Consider the following 13,460-nt stretch of genomic DNA (forward strand, 5'->3'; position numbering starts at 1 on the left):
ACATTTTTTTCTATTTTTAGATCAAGATAATAATGAAGTATCATCATACAAAATTTCAACAATATATCATTTATACATTTTGAGATATTTCAATTTGAATATTTTTTGACATTTTCAAAAAGTTTGTTAACGACCACCTTAATGTACGATAAAGACAAGAAACGATTACTATGGAGAATGGGAAAAATCAACAAACTGATTCATAGCGCAGAAGGTCGTATCCGTGCTGCAGAAGTAACTGTTATGAGCAACGGACGTCAGATTTTATTGAAACGTCCTATAAACGAAATTATATCCTGTCAAATTTAATGAACCAAACGGAAACTATTCCAAGAAGAACGATGCAGTCCTCAAATTTGTCGACGAGAAAGATATTGTATTTTAGGTTCTTAGTCCCTCGGGAGTGTTTTATAAAACATTCTATTTTAAAGTTACGTCACGTTGCAGTAATAGGTCACGTGTACTTATTTTTCATAACACGTGTTTTTCTTTTGAAACATTTTTTAGTTCACGTTTAGACCCGCGTCGGACGGTTGTCAATTTTTCTTGGAGATTCTTTTTAACATTTAAATCCCCATTTAACTTATACTTTCATAGTCACTGAAGGGTAAGAAATTGAGATTCGTTTATACGAGGCTCGCATTAGCAAGACAACGTTATGCTTATAAGTTATAGAAATCTTTGTGGTATCTTTTAGTAAAAAAAGCGCTTGCATAATATGCATAATATTTTTATAAAAGCACTTTTAATCTAATAGACCTTATTGGAGTTTTTGGTTTTTCTAAAACAGCCATGCATTGTGGGATTGTTTCGGGGGGGGGGGTACATAGAATTCCCTCGATGAATTCCTAAGAGATTTCTATTGTAATACTCCCGAAACAATCCCACAATGCATCGTTTTTTTAGAAAAATCAAAAAATCCGATAAGATCTATTTATACATTTAAACTCCCTGCACAAGCTGGCAATTTTAATAAGTGTCTAACCGCCTATAGGAGGTTTGCATTAGTAAAACGTTATGCTTATATATTATAGAAATCTTTGTGATATTTTTTAATAAAAAAAGCGTTTGCTAGCTTATCTTGATGAAAGTACTTTTAATCTAATATCTGGAAATCATTTTTACATTTAGACTCCCTACACAAGCTGCACAATTTCATATCAATCAGGTACAGTGTAAGAAGCGCATGTTGTAAAAGATAAAATATGAAGTTGACATTGCTTTTTGTTGCAGCACTCATCTTTGCAGTCCAATGTACGTATATTTTTTTACCTGTATGTAATATAGTGTTTGTTTCGAAACATTGACACACATTTCAAAAATTAACTTTGGGGAAAAATTTATAATTCTATCCTCTTTAAATTGACTTTAATAGACCCTTCTAGAAAATCTAATTTCGACCAGTTTTTTATTTGGTACTCCAATAGTGGATTGGCGACCGCCCAAATTAAAGCTCTAAAGGAGGCGGGCAATAGAATGAAAACTTTAAGGTAAAATCATGTTTTTCGACGACCCAATCGGTCTTTAAACTAAGCTGTGGATAAAAACTGTAAGAATTTTATTGCCCATGTCTGAATAACATTAATATCCCAAGCATCGAAGATGGAGAGCACATGTTAAGCTCAAGTAGATTGTACAATTTTCTATTTCCAGTTATTTAAAACTCTTCTGAGACTTATAAAAATTAATGAAACGTGTTTCCTTCAAAAGAAACCGTGAATGCGTAAGTTGAAGGTCCGGGGTCTCGCCGTAGATGTTACGTTCTGAGATTTCACTCTTTCCCCGAATCTTTTCTGCGTTTCTTATTCGTGATTTGATTTACACCCCTGTCTCACAGCCCCGATGGAACTTTTTCCTCAGTGGGGCTGAAATTTCAGAGGTGTGGATTTCATTCAAGATCCTGGAGGATTGTCATGGTTACTTTTGCCTCACCGAATGCGCATTGAATGAAATCGGGATTTGTCTTCGCAGTATGATATATATCTTTCCAACTAAATGCATAATTTCATAATTTTCATTTGTTGCTTCTGTTATCGATATATCAGGTGAGGCGAGATGGTCAAATAAGTTCATTCAAGATGAGAACCTTGATGATGAATACCAAGAGAGAATGGACGTGATGAACCAAAGAAGAATTGAAGCAATTGAAAATTATCGCAAAGCATTTTTGGATGAAAGACGAAGAGAATTGAGAATGAAAAAGTTCAAAAAATTCAATGGTAAACCATTTCTTTCATATTTAAATGTTTTTCAACTTGCTCAATACACCGTTTCGACCGTAATCGCACTTTATTATTTAATTATCCCCCTAAATTCGATCCAATCTTTTTTTACACCTTTTTCTATTGTCTAGGTCTATAGGTGCGAAAAAAAGACTGGGACGGTTTTAGGGTGGTAAAATGGACAAAAAATGCCCACGTGGCAATTGGCGGCTACGGTCGAAAAGGTGTATACTGTGGTTTTTTCTATCATACAAGAATTTCCTTATTTTCTTTGCTCATTATGATTTTCAAAGCTCTTTCAAGAGAAGAGGAGTTATGGTAGCACTTTCCTTCTTATGAGACCCCCCTGGCTGATTCTGAGTAATTGATTTTGAGATTTCCTTAATTTCTTTTTTTTTCAAAATTTTAGAATATATATGCTGTAATATTTGTTTATTTAAGATGACATCCGCTCGGAAACGGAAAGAAAGAACGCTGAAGCTCTTGAAGATGTGTACGAAGATAAATATTTCTCCTTAAACCCCAATGTCAGAGGTTTAGTTTCGAAAAATGATAAACCCGAGGAAAACAAAAAGCCCGAGGAAAACGAAAAACCCAAGGAAGACGAAAATCCCGAGGAAAAGAAAATACCCATGGAAAACGAAAAGCCGGAGGAAAAGGAAAAACCCAAGGAAAACGGAAAGCCCGAGGAGAAAGAAAAAACCGGGGAGAAGGAAAAAACCGAAGAAAGTGAAAAGCCCGAGGAAAAGGAAAAACCCAAGGAAAACGGAAAGCCCGAGGAGAAAGAAAAAACCGGGGAGAAGGAAAAAACCGAAGAAAGTGAAAAGCCCGAGGAAAAGGAAAAACCCAAGGAAAACAAGAAACCAGAAGAGACGAAGAAGCCTGAGGAAAAGGAAAAGCCGTTTGTTTTCCCATTCGGTAGGTTTTATATCATTGAAATCATAGCGCCCACGGAATTTACACGACAGCAAATTATTCTTTTTTCCATGGTACATGATAGACAGGGTGCATTTACACTGGAAAGCTTCCTTATTTTAAATTGTTATTATAGAATCATTCATACAAAGTGTATACAGGGATATGTTATAGCGGAGCTGGATGAAGGACGAGAATTCCTTAGCGGATTGCTTCTTTGTCTTTTCTATTGTAAACTGTTGATAATAGAAATCCACCACTGTCCCTGTCGTGGAATAGAAATTATGATTGACAGTTTGACCACGTGACCAGTAGGGTCACGTGGATATATAAATAGCGCGACATTTGTAATTTATGATGAGTACGAAACCAGATAGAGAAGAAGAAACATCTAATAATATACAGTCCTCCCACTTATTTCGTTTCGGACATTTGGTCCAAACGAACCGGATATGAATCTGGTATAAAAGTTTTTTTAAAGAACTTTTATTGAATTATCGTTGTTGAACTTGACCGACTTGGAATGATTTTGGAATTGATTTGAATAAATAATTATTGAACTTGTGCTGCTGAACCTGAACTTATTGGACACTGATTTATGGATTTGATTGGAAATTTAATGAAACATTTATTGATTGAACTTATGCTGTTGAACTTGGAACTCACACGGATACGATTTATGGATTTACATTTGATTTGAAAACTTTTGAGATTTAGAATTTATCGAAAATTGGAGAACTTTGGATACAAATTTACGAATAATTCCTATCCGTCATTGGGGGAATATATCGTCACACATTGATTTGAGATTTGAATTTGAAAACTTTTGAGATTTAGATTGTATCGAAAATTGGAGAAGTTTGGATACGCATTTACGAATAATTCCTATCCGTCATTGGGGAATATATCGTCACACATTTGATTTGAGAATTTTTGAATTTGAAAACTTTTGAGACTTATAGATTGTATTGAAAATTGGAAAACTTTGGATACAAATTCACGAATAATTCCTATCCGTCATGGGGGATATATCGTCTTACAATTTGATTTGAGATTTGAGGATACACATTTACGAATAATTCCTATCCGTCATTGGAGGAATATATCGTCACACATTTGATTTGAGATTTGAGGATACAAATTTACGAATAATTCCTATCCGTGGGGGAATATATCGTGACACATTGATTGAGATTTGAATTTGAAAACTTTTGACATTTAGATTGTATCGAAAATTGGAGAAGTTTGGATACAAATTTACGAATAATTCCTATCCGTCATTGGGGAATATATCGTCACACATTTGATTTGAGAATTTGATCTTTACACATTTGATTTTAGGATTTGAGAACTTTGGAGTACATTGTTACACATGATTTGGATACTTGAGACTTGATTGAGAATTTGAGATTTACGACTTTTAACGAACGGGAACAAAGTTTGATATTTTCTCGGCCCCATTGGAAATTTGGCCCCTACGACTAAAGAATATATCGAAAATTGGTTACTTGAACGTTGAGAATTGTACGTATTTAGAAAGCAAGACATTTTGAATCGTCAAAATTGGGAAACTTTACTGGAACTGGAGATTTGTTTGGGAAAACGTCGAACTTTAGAATCTTTTTTGCTGGAACTTTGAAAGAAGTTTACTTTGGAAATTATTGAGAGATTCTGTTAAAGGAGACTTGTGTTTACGCAAGAAAACATTTTCAAAAAATTCCTCTGGAATTTTTTTCGAACACATGGAACTTTGTTGTTTACGAGAGAGAGATATTTACAGAATGAATAACGAATCAATAGAATGACGTCAAAAGGGCGTATTTGTATTTAGACCTCACCTGCTTTATGATGTTCCCGCTTTTCATCAAAATAATATTTGTAGAAGATACCCCAAAAGCTTCCTTGTAAATGAAATCTATTTTTATCAGCGTGTGTTATGAATTCGAGATAAGCTTTCATGATTTCTCTTTAAAAACTTCGGATGTAAATATTTTGACAAATATTGTTTCAATTGACTTAAATTTTTTTCTATAATCAGACATACAGACTTACTATCTGAAAATATCAGTTAGAAAGTGAGGCACCCCGCGGTGTAGCGAGGTATTTCAAATGAAAAAGTACTATTTATAATCTTAGAGAAGAAACTTCTTATAACTTTACAATGAAAACAATGTTTTTAATTTTTTTAAATTGTCATTCACCAATGTTTTACAGACCCTCTTGATAATTAAAAGTTTTTAATCGTGAACGATAAATGCAGCAGCAGAATCATTGGCTAAGAGGAAATCCAAATTTCACGAATTTGTAATTAAAAAAGTTAAATTTCATATCAAATTTTAATGTCAGGGACAGAGATAGAACAAGGCTTTTTAAATGTGCGTTATACAGCTCCGCTATAACATATTCCTGGTGTATAAAAGAGTCAACGCATTGGGTGTTTTTCCACTGACGGCTTGGTAAGCTAACAGGATTAATGTAATTTTTGATAAAACGATGAATAGCCCAAACTATTCATAATTTTTGAATGAAAAGAGATGGTTGCACGTTAATTTTTTTTTTCAGAAAATATTCTATTTCCCAAAACACAGGAGAAAAACCGTTAAATCTTTTGTATTTTGCACGCATTTTCTAATTCTCTAAATACATGGTCGAGGGCATGTATGAGAGAACAAAAGAGCGAAGATATAAGCGGATCAGGAAATACAAAAGATTTTCGATTTTTCCTGTGTTGTTGGGGGAAATGAAATAATTTTTTTTAATTGAACATAAAAATGGCCGTCAGTGGAAAAAACCCATGACTGTCACTTTTAATCGATCCTCCTTGATTAAGAGTCGTTAGCCCTACTGTCTTAAGGTAGGAGCACCCTTTAAAAAAAAACAAAAGAAGCATAAACAAAGGATGCGTGCAATGAACAAAAAGTTTTGCGATTTCAAACTCAGATGACTTGGAGAAAAAGAGTGTATTATTACACTGTTGCTTGAAAATTGCTTGTAAAATAGAAACAAAAAAGTGCACGATTTCCTCTTTTGTCTCTTATGAACTAACTTTGCACAATCTCTTTGTTGTACCACTTTGATGGATTAAGGAAATTTAGGGAAATTACCATTGTGGTCACACTAGAGATTTTAATTTTTATAAAATCGGATAACAATAGGTAGAAGCAAAATTCTTTTCAGTTACGATCTCAAATCAATTCCGGTCTGAAAAGTTTTGAGTTTTTTCTTCTCTTGCTCAAGCCAAACACAAAAGACTTTATTGTTTAAATTTTAAAAAAATTTCGAGGTGCCCCCGAGCTCCTCTTTTCTGTTTTGAATTTTAAAACAATGGACCTCTCAGAAAAATGCAAAATGCTATCTGGTTGATTTCATTGTTTCCATAAAAGAAGTAGTGTATCATTCATACAGAATATAATGGGGTGGGTGTGGTGATATAAATAAACGTGAGAAGATTTCTCTCACACAAATCATTACAAAGAAAGCTGTGCACTGTTTCTGTGTGCAAAGTGTTGAGTTTGTGAAGCGAAGCAAAATGAATTATAACAATTATTGTGGTCCAGGTTACAAACCTACGTATTATCCTGTACCAAGTCACCTTAACGAAATGCCACCAATGGCATCACAACAAATGGTATCTTCACAAATACCGCCAATGCAACCCTTTCCACCTCAGCAAATGGTACCTCCAATGTTTCCACAACAAGTCGTTCCACACCAAGCTCCTCAAACACAACCTCAACCAAAGAAAATTCGTTTCACCAAAACACAAAAACATATACTAATCACGCAATGGTGCGAAAATTTCAACGAAATTCAATCAAGTCGCTGTAACCAGGTTTGGCCGGACATCGTGAAAAAAGTTTCAAAGCATGGACAACCGAAAAATCTAAATCAATGCAAGCAAAAGATATGGGGAATGAAAGACAAATATCATAAATGCAAAAAGCTCATGAACGAATCAACTGGTGGAGCCGCTGTTAAAAAGTGTGAATATTTTGATGATATTGACAAAGTGTTATCCGACAGAGATGTTGAAAATCTACCTGAATTTTTTGAAGTCGGCGCAGGAAACGAGTTAGAGCCTTCTGAGAACTTTGATTTAACCACACCACCAGCAGTTGAGAAAGATGATGCGTCGAGCATTGAACCTTGCAGTGCAAGTTCAGCTATCAAGAGAAAACTTATCGAAGAAAACGAGACACAAGATGACTTAGATAGTTCACTAGAATATGTGAAACAGTTAGAAACTGACGTGCGTAAACATTCCGCCAAGAAAGTTCCAAAGAAAGAAAAACCGAAAACATTCCAGGAACAGCTTATCGAAATGCAAAAGGAGCAAATTAAAGTTTTTGAGAGAAGTGAAGAAAACTTTCAAAAATTTCAACTATCAATGCACCAAAAACAGCTTGAGGCTGAAGCCAAAGACAAAGAAAAAGAAAGAGAGTTTTTCTTAAAATTTGGACAGATATTTGCCGGTAATAAAGACAATAACAACAACAACAAATAACTTTTCAGACTTTTTTAAGTTCAGAAAAATTCTTTTGTTAAAAACGGTATTATTACAGTAGTACGCAGTAGTATCTTTTGAAATTTTACATTGACACGAATTGGCACTTGTCACTTCGATCACTTGTCACGGACAGTATTCTGGGAGCCCAGATTAGGATTTTTATCATAGTTTTTCTTTTGACATGTCGTTTATTGATTTAAATAGTTGGTTAATGAGATACGAGAAGTATTTCCATTAGGATTTCGATCATAATTCTGCCGTCTTCTTTGTCTTGACTGTCTCTCTTGTCTCAAAATATTTTCGAGAACACCATCCTCGTCTGTATAAGTTTCATTGTTCATTTGACAAAAATTGTGTAGAGTGACGCAGGCGATTGTCACAGCAGCGACATTTTCAATCCTAATATCAAGTCGTTTGAGTAAGATTCTCCATCGAGCTTTTAAGATCCCAAATGCTCTCTCGACATGAACCCGACCACTCGATAATTTTCGGTTAAAAACACGTTGATCTCTTGTTAGCCCTGGTCCGAATTGGTGTGGTGTGATTAGCCATGATAGTAAGGGATAGGCACCGTCTCCGAGGACAAGGGGTCTTATTTCTGAATCATCGATTACGTCAATAGGTTTCGTCAAAATTTCTTGATTTTCGGCCCTTCTAAAGAGTGAGGAGTTTCGAAGGTTTCTAGCGTCGTGACAACTACCTGGAAATCCCGTTGCAACATCTAAAAACATTAAATTTGCCCCAACTAACCCTTGTACTGATACTGTGTAGCACTGTTTCCTACTGTAATAGTCAGCTTTCGATTCAACACTGGGAGCAGATATTGGGATGTGAGTTCCATCCAAAGCGCCAACTACCTGGGGAAATTCGGTTTGGTAGTTCATCTTAAATTCTTCTATCGCCTTAGCAGTATCTCTTCTTGTTTGAGGAAATTTGATAAACCTTTGGGAGAGTCTCGTTAGTTCTAAACAAAATTCCTTTGTTATTTGTACTGCCGTTGAGCTTCCAACGGCAAATGTTTTTGCGACAGTCCTAAAGGAGTTTCCAGTTGCCAGCCTCCATAAAGCAATCGCTACTCTTTTTTCTATGGGTATTGCTCTGCGTAACTGTGTGTCACGTTTTTCTAATCTTGGCCGAACAAGTGCTACTAACGACAGAAAGGTCTCCCGTGACATTCGAAAATCGTTACGCCAAAAATGATTAAAAATCTGATCTGCCTGCATACGCGAAAACCAAAACTCTTGTCTTGGGTAAGCCCATAACGAACGTGCTCTACGAACTCTTAATTGTAGCAAAGAAGTACGCATGATGGATGACAAAAAGAATCTTCTAGTTAACGAGCGATGATGGGATATTGCGTTTTTGAAACAAATTTTGCTAAAACGTCGTTTTTTATGCTTCTTTTGATAGTGCTTGAGAAGGAGCAGAAGTAGTGCTTTTGATTCGGTGTCCATAATGTAAAAGGTCAAAAAGTTTGAATGAGTTTGTTTATTAATTTCCTGGTAAGAGAAAAACAAACTGAAAACTAATAGAGAAAAGCACTATTGAGAAGCTCTATTGTTAAAAACCATTTAAAAATTTTTAAAATTTCATAGTGTGACTACGATGTACTAATCAAGGAAACCTTTTAGTGTAAACGCGCTCACAATAACGTTATTGAACATCAGGCGTGAAAAATAGTCTGTCCAGATATAAATGGCAGTGGAAACAAGAATGCCTGTAACTTTTGATAGCCCGATATAATTGCAAAGAATGTTTTTGCTTCTTTTAGAAAATCAAAAGCGCTATATTTGAATGTATTTTTTGTTGAAAAATTTAATTCATTTAATTTGAGATTGCAAAAATTGAGCTTTTTTTCTACTTATTCTACAGCGTTCATCTTTAAACCAGTGGTAGTTCAACCTTAAGGCCGGTCTCCACTTGCGTAGTTCAACCTTAGGTTAAGAAGATTGTTAAATTTCAAGGCAAATGGAAAAGTCCTTCGGAAGATATGGGACCCGAAATACCCCTTGGTAGCATTTTTTCTGTGAAACATCAAATCTCCAAATTTTAACCTTTACCACGCCTTCTCTTTGGGAACTTCACCCCGTGCACGCCTTGTCTTTTTGGGAAAAATGACAGTTTTACGCTTTCCGTCATAACTTTTGATCTACTAAACCGATTCAAAAAAACAAGCCCATTCTGGAAAGCCCAACTATCCTGCTTTCTAAAAATGTTAAAATAAAGGATTTTCCTCTATCAATGGTGACACAGTAGTCTTCTGCCTTAGAGTTGAAAAAAATTCAAAACGCAATTTGTCATATTTTTCAAAATTTTAAGTTCCGGTTAAAAAAAAAGTGGGGAGAACATTTGCGATACATGTTTTTTTTTTTATAAGCAAGTGTCTGCCCCTACATCAGGCTCGCATTATGCTTAGCATTCTATTGTTCTCAAACAATAGAGCCATTGTTTAGGTACCAAAAACTGAGCCTGCATATGCTTATAAACGTTATGCTTATAAAAGAAAAAACATGTACCATAAATTTCTAGCTCATTATTTCCACCATTATAACTACAACTGCTAGCCAAAAAATCACAATCATACCTTTACTAGAAAAGGCAGAGTTCATTTTTAGAAAACCTTGGTTTTCGAGAAAATTTCCACGTAAATCAGAGACACGTAAGGCAGAGGCCCCTTGAGGTAATTTTTATGGGAAATATCACTAAAAACAGCTAAAAGTGACTTTCCTATCATCAACCAGCATGAAAGCAATAGAAATAACATAGTATATACACTTTGAAACTCTTTGCAGCCTTATCAGAAGCCTTAACTTGGGTTTCGGTGACGGTCGATGATGGCCGACAAGCCTCCAGCCCCACCCTTAATGCACCGTCATACTAAAGAATAAGGAGGCAGAAACTTACCTCAAACACTGACTAAACTACAAACAAGCAATACATAACACTTCCAACCAATAAAACAAACCATTTTCCACTAAATAAACATAAAAAGTTAGTTACAGCAGTCAATGAGCTCATAATTTCCAAAAGAATATTTTGCCTGATTTTCCAGTTTGTTTACATTTTCTCTCCGTCATATAAGACATTTCCCAGGATTTAAGGGCGTCTTTAAGGCGGTAGGGCGGCTTTTCTTAACACCCCATAAAAAACGTATATTTACGGCCTCGGCTATATATTAGAACGTAAATTTACGGCCTCGGCGTGGTAAAGGTTAATACTAAAAACGGGGGTAGTGATGATAAAACAGTTTTTCAATCATATATTATAACACATTTTACCATCTTTTTACGATAATGACCTCATAGCCAAACTGTGCATATTGTTTTGGGAAGTTCTTTAATTACTTAGAAATAACAAAGGCAATATAAGTTCAATGTGCTTATCGTTTCAATAAAAACAAATTGTGTATTCACTTTGTTTCGAAATGATCAATGACACCAATAACGCCAATGCAGCAACACTTAACACTTTCCAACTTTTAATTGCACTGTTTTAAAAAGATAAAATAACCCCCTTTTTTGGTAAAAATTTGGATATTTGATATTTCACAGAAAAGTGCTACCAAAGGGTATTTAGGGTCCCATATCTTCTTGAGGATTTTTCCGTTTGCCTTGAAATTCAACAACCTTCTTTACCTAAGGTTGAACTACCGCTAGTTTAAAAATGAACGTTATCACATGAAAAGAAAAAAAGCTCAATTTTTGAGATCGCAAATTTAACCGCTAAAACTCGCGAATTTTACAACAAAAAATACATTCAAATATAGGGCTTTTGATTCTCTAAAACAAGCAAAAAAAAATTTGGAATTATATTTCACTATTACAAGTTACAGACATTCTTGTTTCCACTGCCAATTATATCTGGACAGACTTTAATAGCTTTTTTATAGTAGGTAAGGACTAATTGATAGCTCTCATTTTTCCGAGACTCTTTTTAATTTTGAAAAGTTTAGGTTATTTATGTCCATAAATGGTAGAAACGATTGACTGGGCAATTCAAATTCTTGGATATGTATTTAAATACTTTGTCCCCGACAACGTAGAATGTTAAAATTTGGCACGAGGCAACCCAAAGAAAAAAAAACTACATTCTTAAATTGTATATTAAAGTTAAGACATGACATTTTAAAATATCTAAAAAATTTCCTTTCAAGGTGTTTAAAGTTATTCTATTTGCGGTATTGAGGTAAAAAAAACTTGCTTTTTGGATTGGAATTTTTGAACCAAATATTATCTCAAACTATCTCTATCTTTTTTAAAATATCTTTCACGTTTAGAACCGCAAGTGGTGGAAATCAAGTTTAAAACCGCTCATGTATCTCGTACTCAAAAGATGACACCAGATGGTTTGAAAAAGTTTACTTGTAAAACAGTTGGATACGTCCATTGTTTAGATTTCGGTAAAGGCCCAAAAGATTGCTTTTTTCATCATCATGAAGAAAAATGCAAAGAAGTTAGTGCAGTCCTGCTTCCAGGACAACCATTTGGTTTCAAAGATGAGGCAAAAAGACTTATGTAAACTTTTAAATGATCAAAATTTAATTGATTTTGTAATTCTTTAAGATTCACGAGTGGCACCGTCCGGGAGGGGGGGTACTAGGGGTTGGCGGATGAGGGATATGTGCTGACGGGACCTCCGAAAACCGACCCTTAGAGAGACTGATTTTTGCTGAAAAGGTGACCTTTAGAGAGACTTTTTTGAAAAATTTTCTTCAATTTTTGAAAAAAGTGGTGCCCTAAGAGAAATTTTTTTATAATTTTTCACTTAAAATCAAAAAAAATTCCTAAAATCGTAAATTTTCCGACCCTTAGAGAGACTAATTTAGAACTTTCTGATTTTTCCGACACCCAGAGAGACTTTGAAGGGTGAAAAAACTGACCCTTACCGTCCGCACATATCCAGCATCCATTTTTGCCTAAGTACCTCCACCCCCTGGGGCACCACTGATCATATTTCTTTTTTCGGGCTCAGAACGGATCTGATAGATATAAGATTTTGTTGTTATTTTTGTTAGGAATTTATCTTAAGCAGGATTTTTGGAACTTTATGGAATGCTAAAAGCACGCCCCAATCGAAATTCAAGGGTATTATCTTATACACTTCTTCTCATAGGCCCACTGGAAAAATTGGCCAAAATATCGTCCCGGTGGAAAATTACCCTCCAATATTTATCCCCACTGAAAATAATCAAACAAACCAATCCGGGAACCAATCCTCACTGCGAAATATGATGTGCTATTTTTCCCATACCCACTGAGTTTTCTGATTTGAAAACAAAAGAATTGAAAAAAATATCAATCCCATCGAGTTTCACTGAAAAAATTCCACAGGGTCTGTGAGAAGGGGGCGTTCTCTTGGTTTTGAAATGAAAGAACACTTTTTAATAGAATTAGTTTTATAGGATAAAAACGTTTCATTGTGAGGGATATAAATAGAATTTTAGACATTGTTTTAAAATATATAATCAGATCAGAAAAAATGGTATCTAGCGACTCGATCTTTTAGGTTTTGTCATCCGTGGTATTTTGGTTTTTAAATATTTCCTTTCCAGAAGGAAATATTTGTTAAAACGGTAATTTTTCTCCGTCAGAAATAAACAGACTCGGACCCTACCTTGGTTATCACCCTAAGGCTAGCAAATCTTGGCTGATTGTAAAAGAGAACAAGTACCTTGAAGCATTAGAACTTTTTGAGGGAACCAACATCAATATAACAACAAATGGTCGGAAATACCTTGGTGGCACTTTAGGAACTGAACATTTCAAATCTGATTACCTTAAGTCTAAAGTATCAGATTGGGTCAAGGAGATTATCGA

General features: G+C 34.9%; 1 protein-coding gene across 1 annotated transcript; it reads left to right on the plus strand.

The window, feature by feature from the left end:
• The first annotated feature begins 1,078 nt into the window (after positions 1-1,078).
• LOC136803112 (nucleolar protein 58-like) lies at positions 1,079-13,128 on the plus strand. Its single transcript, XM_067059862.1, has 4 exons — positions 1,079-1,254; positions 2,046-2,219; positions 2,664-3,140; positions 11,921-13,128. The coding sequence occupies exons 1-4, from the start codon at positions 1,206-1,208 to the stop codon at positions 12,160-12,162; spliced, it is 942 nt and encodes a 313-aa protein (XP_066915963.1). The 5' UTR covers positions 1,079-1,205; the 3' UTR covers positions 12,163-13,128.
• The last annotated feature ends 332 nt before the right edge of the window (positions 13,129-13,460 follow it).

The sequence above is a fragment of the Clytia hemisphaerica genome, unplaced genomic scaffold, assembly GCF_902728285.1.
Source record: "Clytia hemisphaerica strain Z4C2 unplaced genomic scaffold, Clytia hemisphaerica genome assembly, whole genome shotgun sequence".
NCBI lineage: Eukaryota > Metazoa > Cnidaria > Hydrozoa > Leptothecata > Clytiidae > Clytia > Clytia hemisphaerica.

What these genes read in the sequence shown, in the direction of transcription:
- LOC136803112 (XM_067059862.1), top strand. Translation starts at nt 1,206, where the DNA reads ATGAAGTTGACATTGCTTTTTGTTGCAGCACTCATCTTTGCAGTCCAA. An exon ending in AAAGTTCAAAAAATTCAATG is followed by an intron (nt 2,220 to 2,663) that starts GTAAACCATTTC and finishes TGTTTATTTAAG; the next exon opens with ATGACATCCGCTCGGAAACG. An exon ending in GCCGTTTGTTTTCCCATTCG is followed by an intron (nt 3,141 to 11,920) that starts GTAGGTTTTATA and finishes TTTCACGTTTAG; the next exon opens with AACCGCAAGTGGTGGAAATC.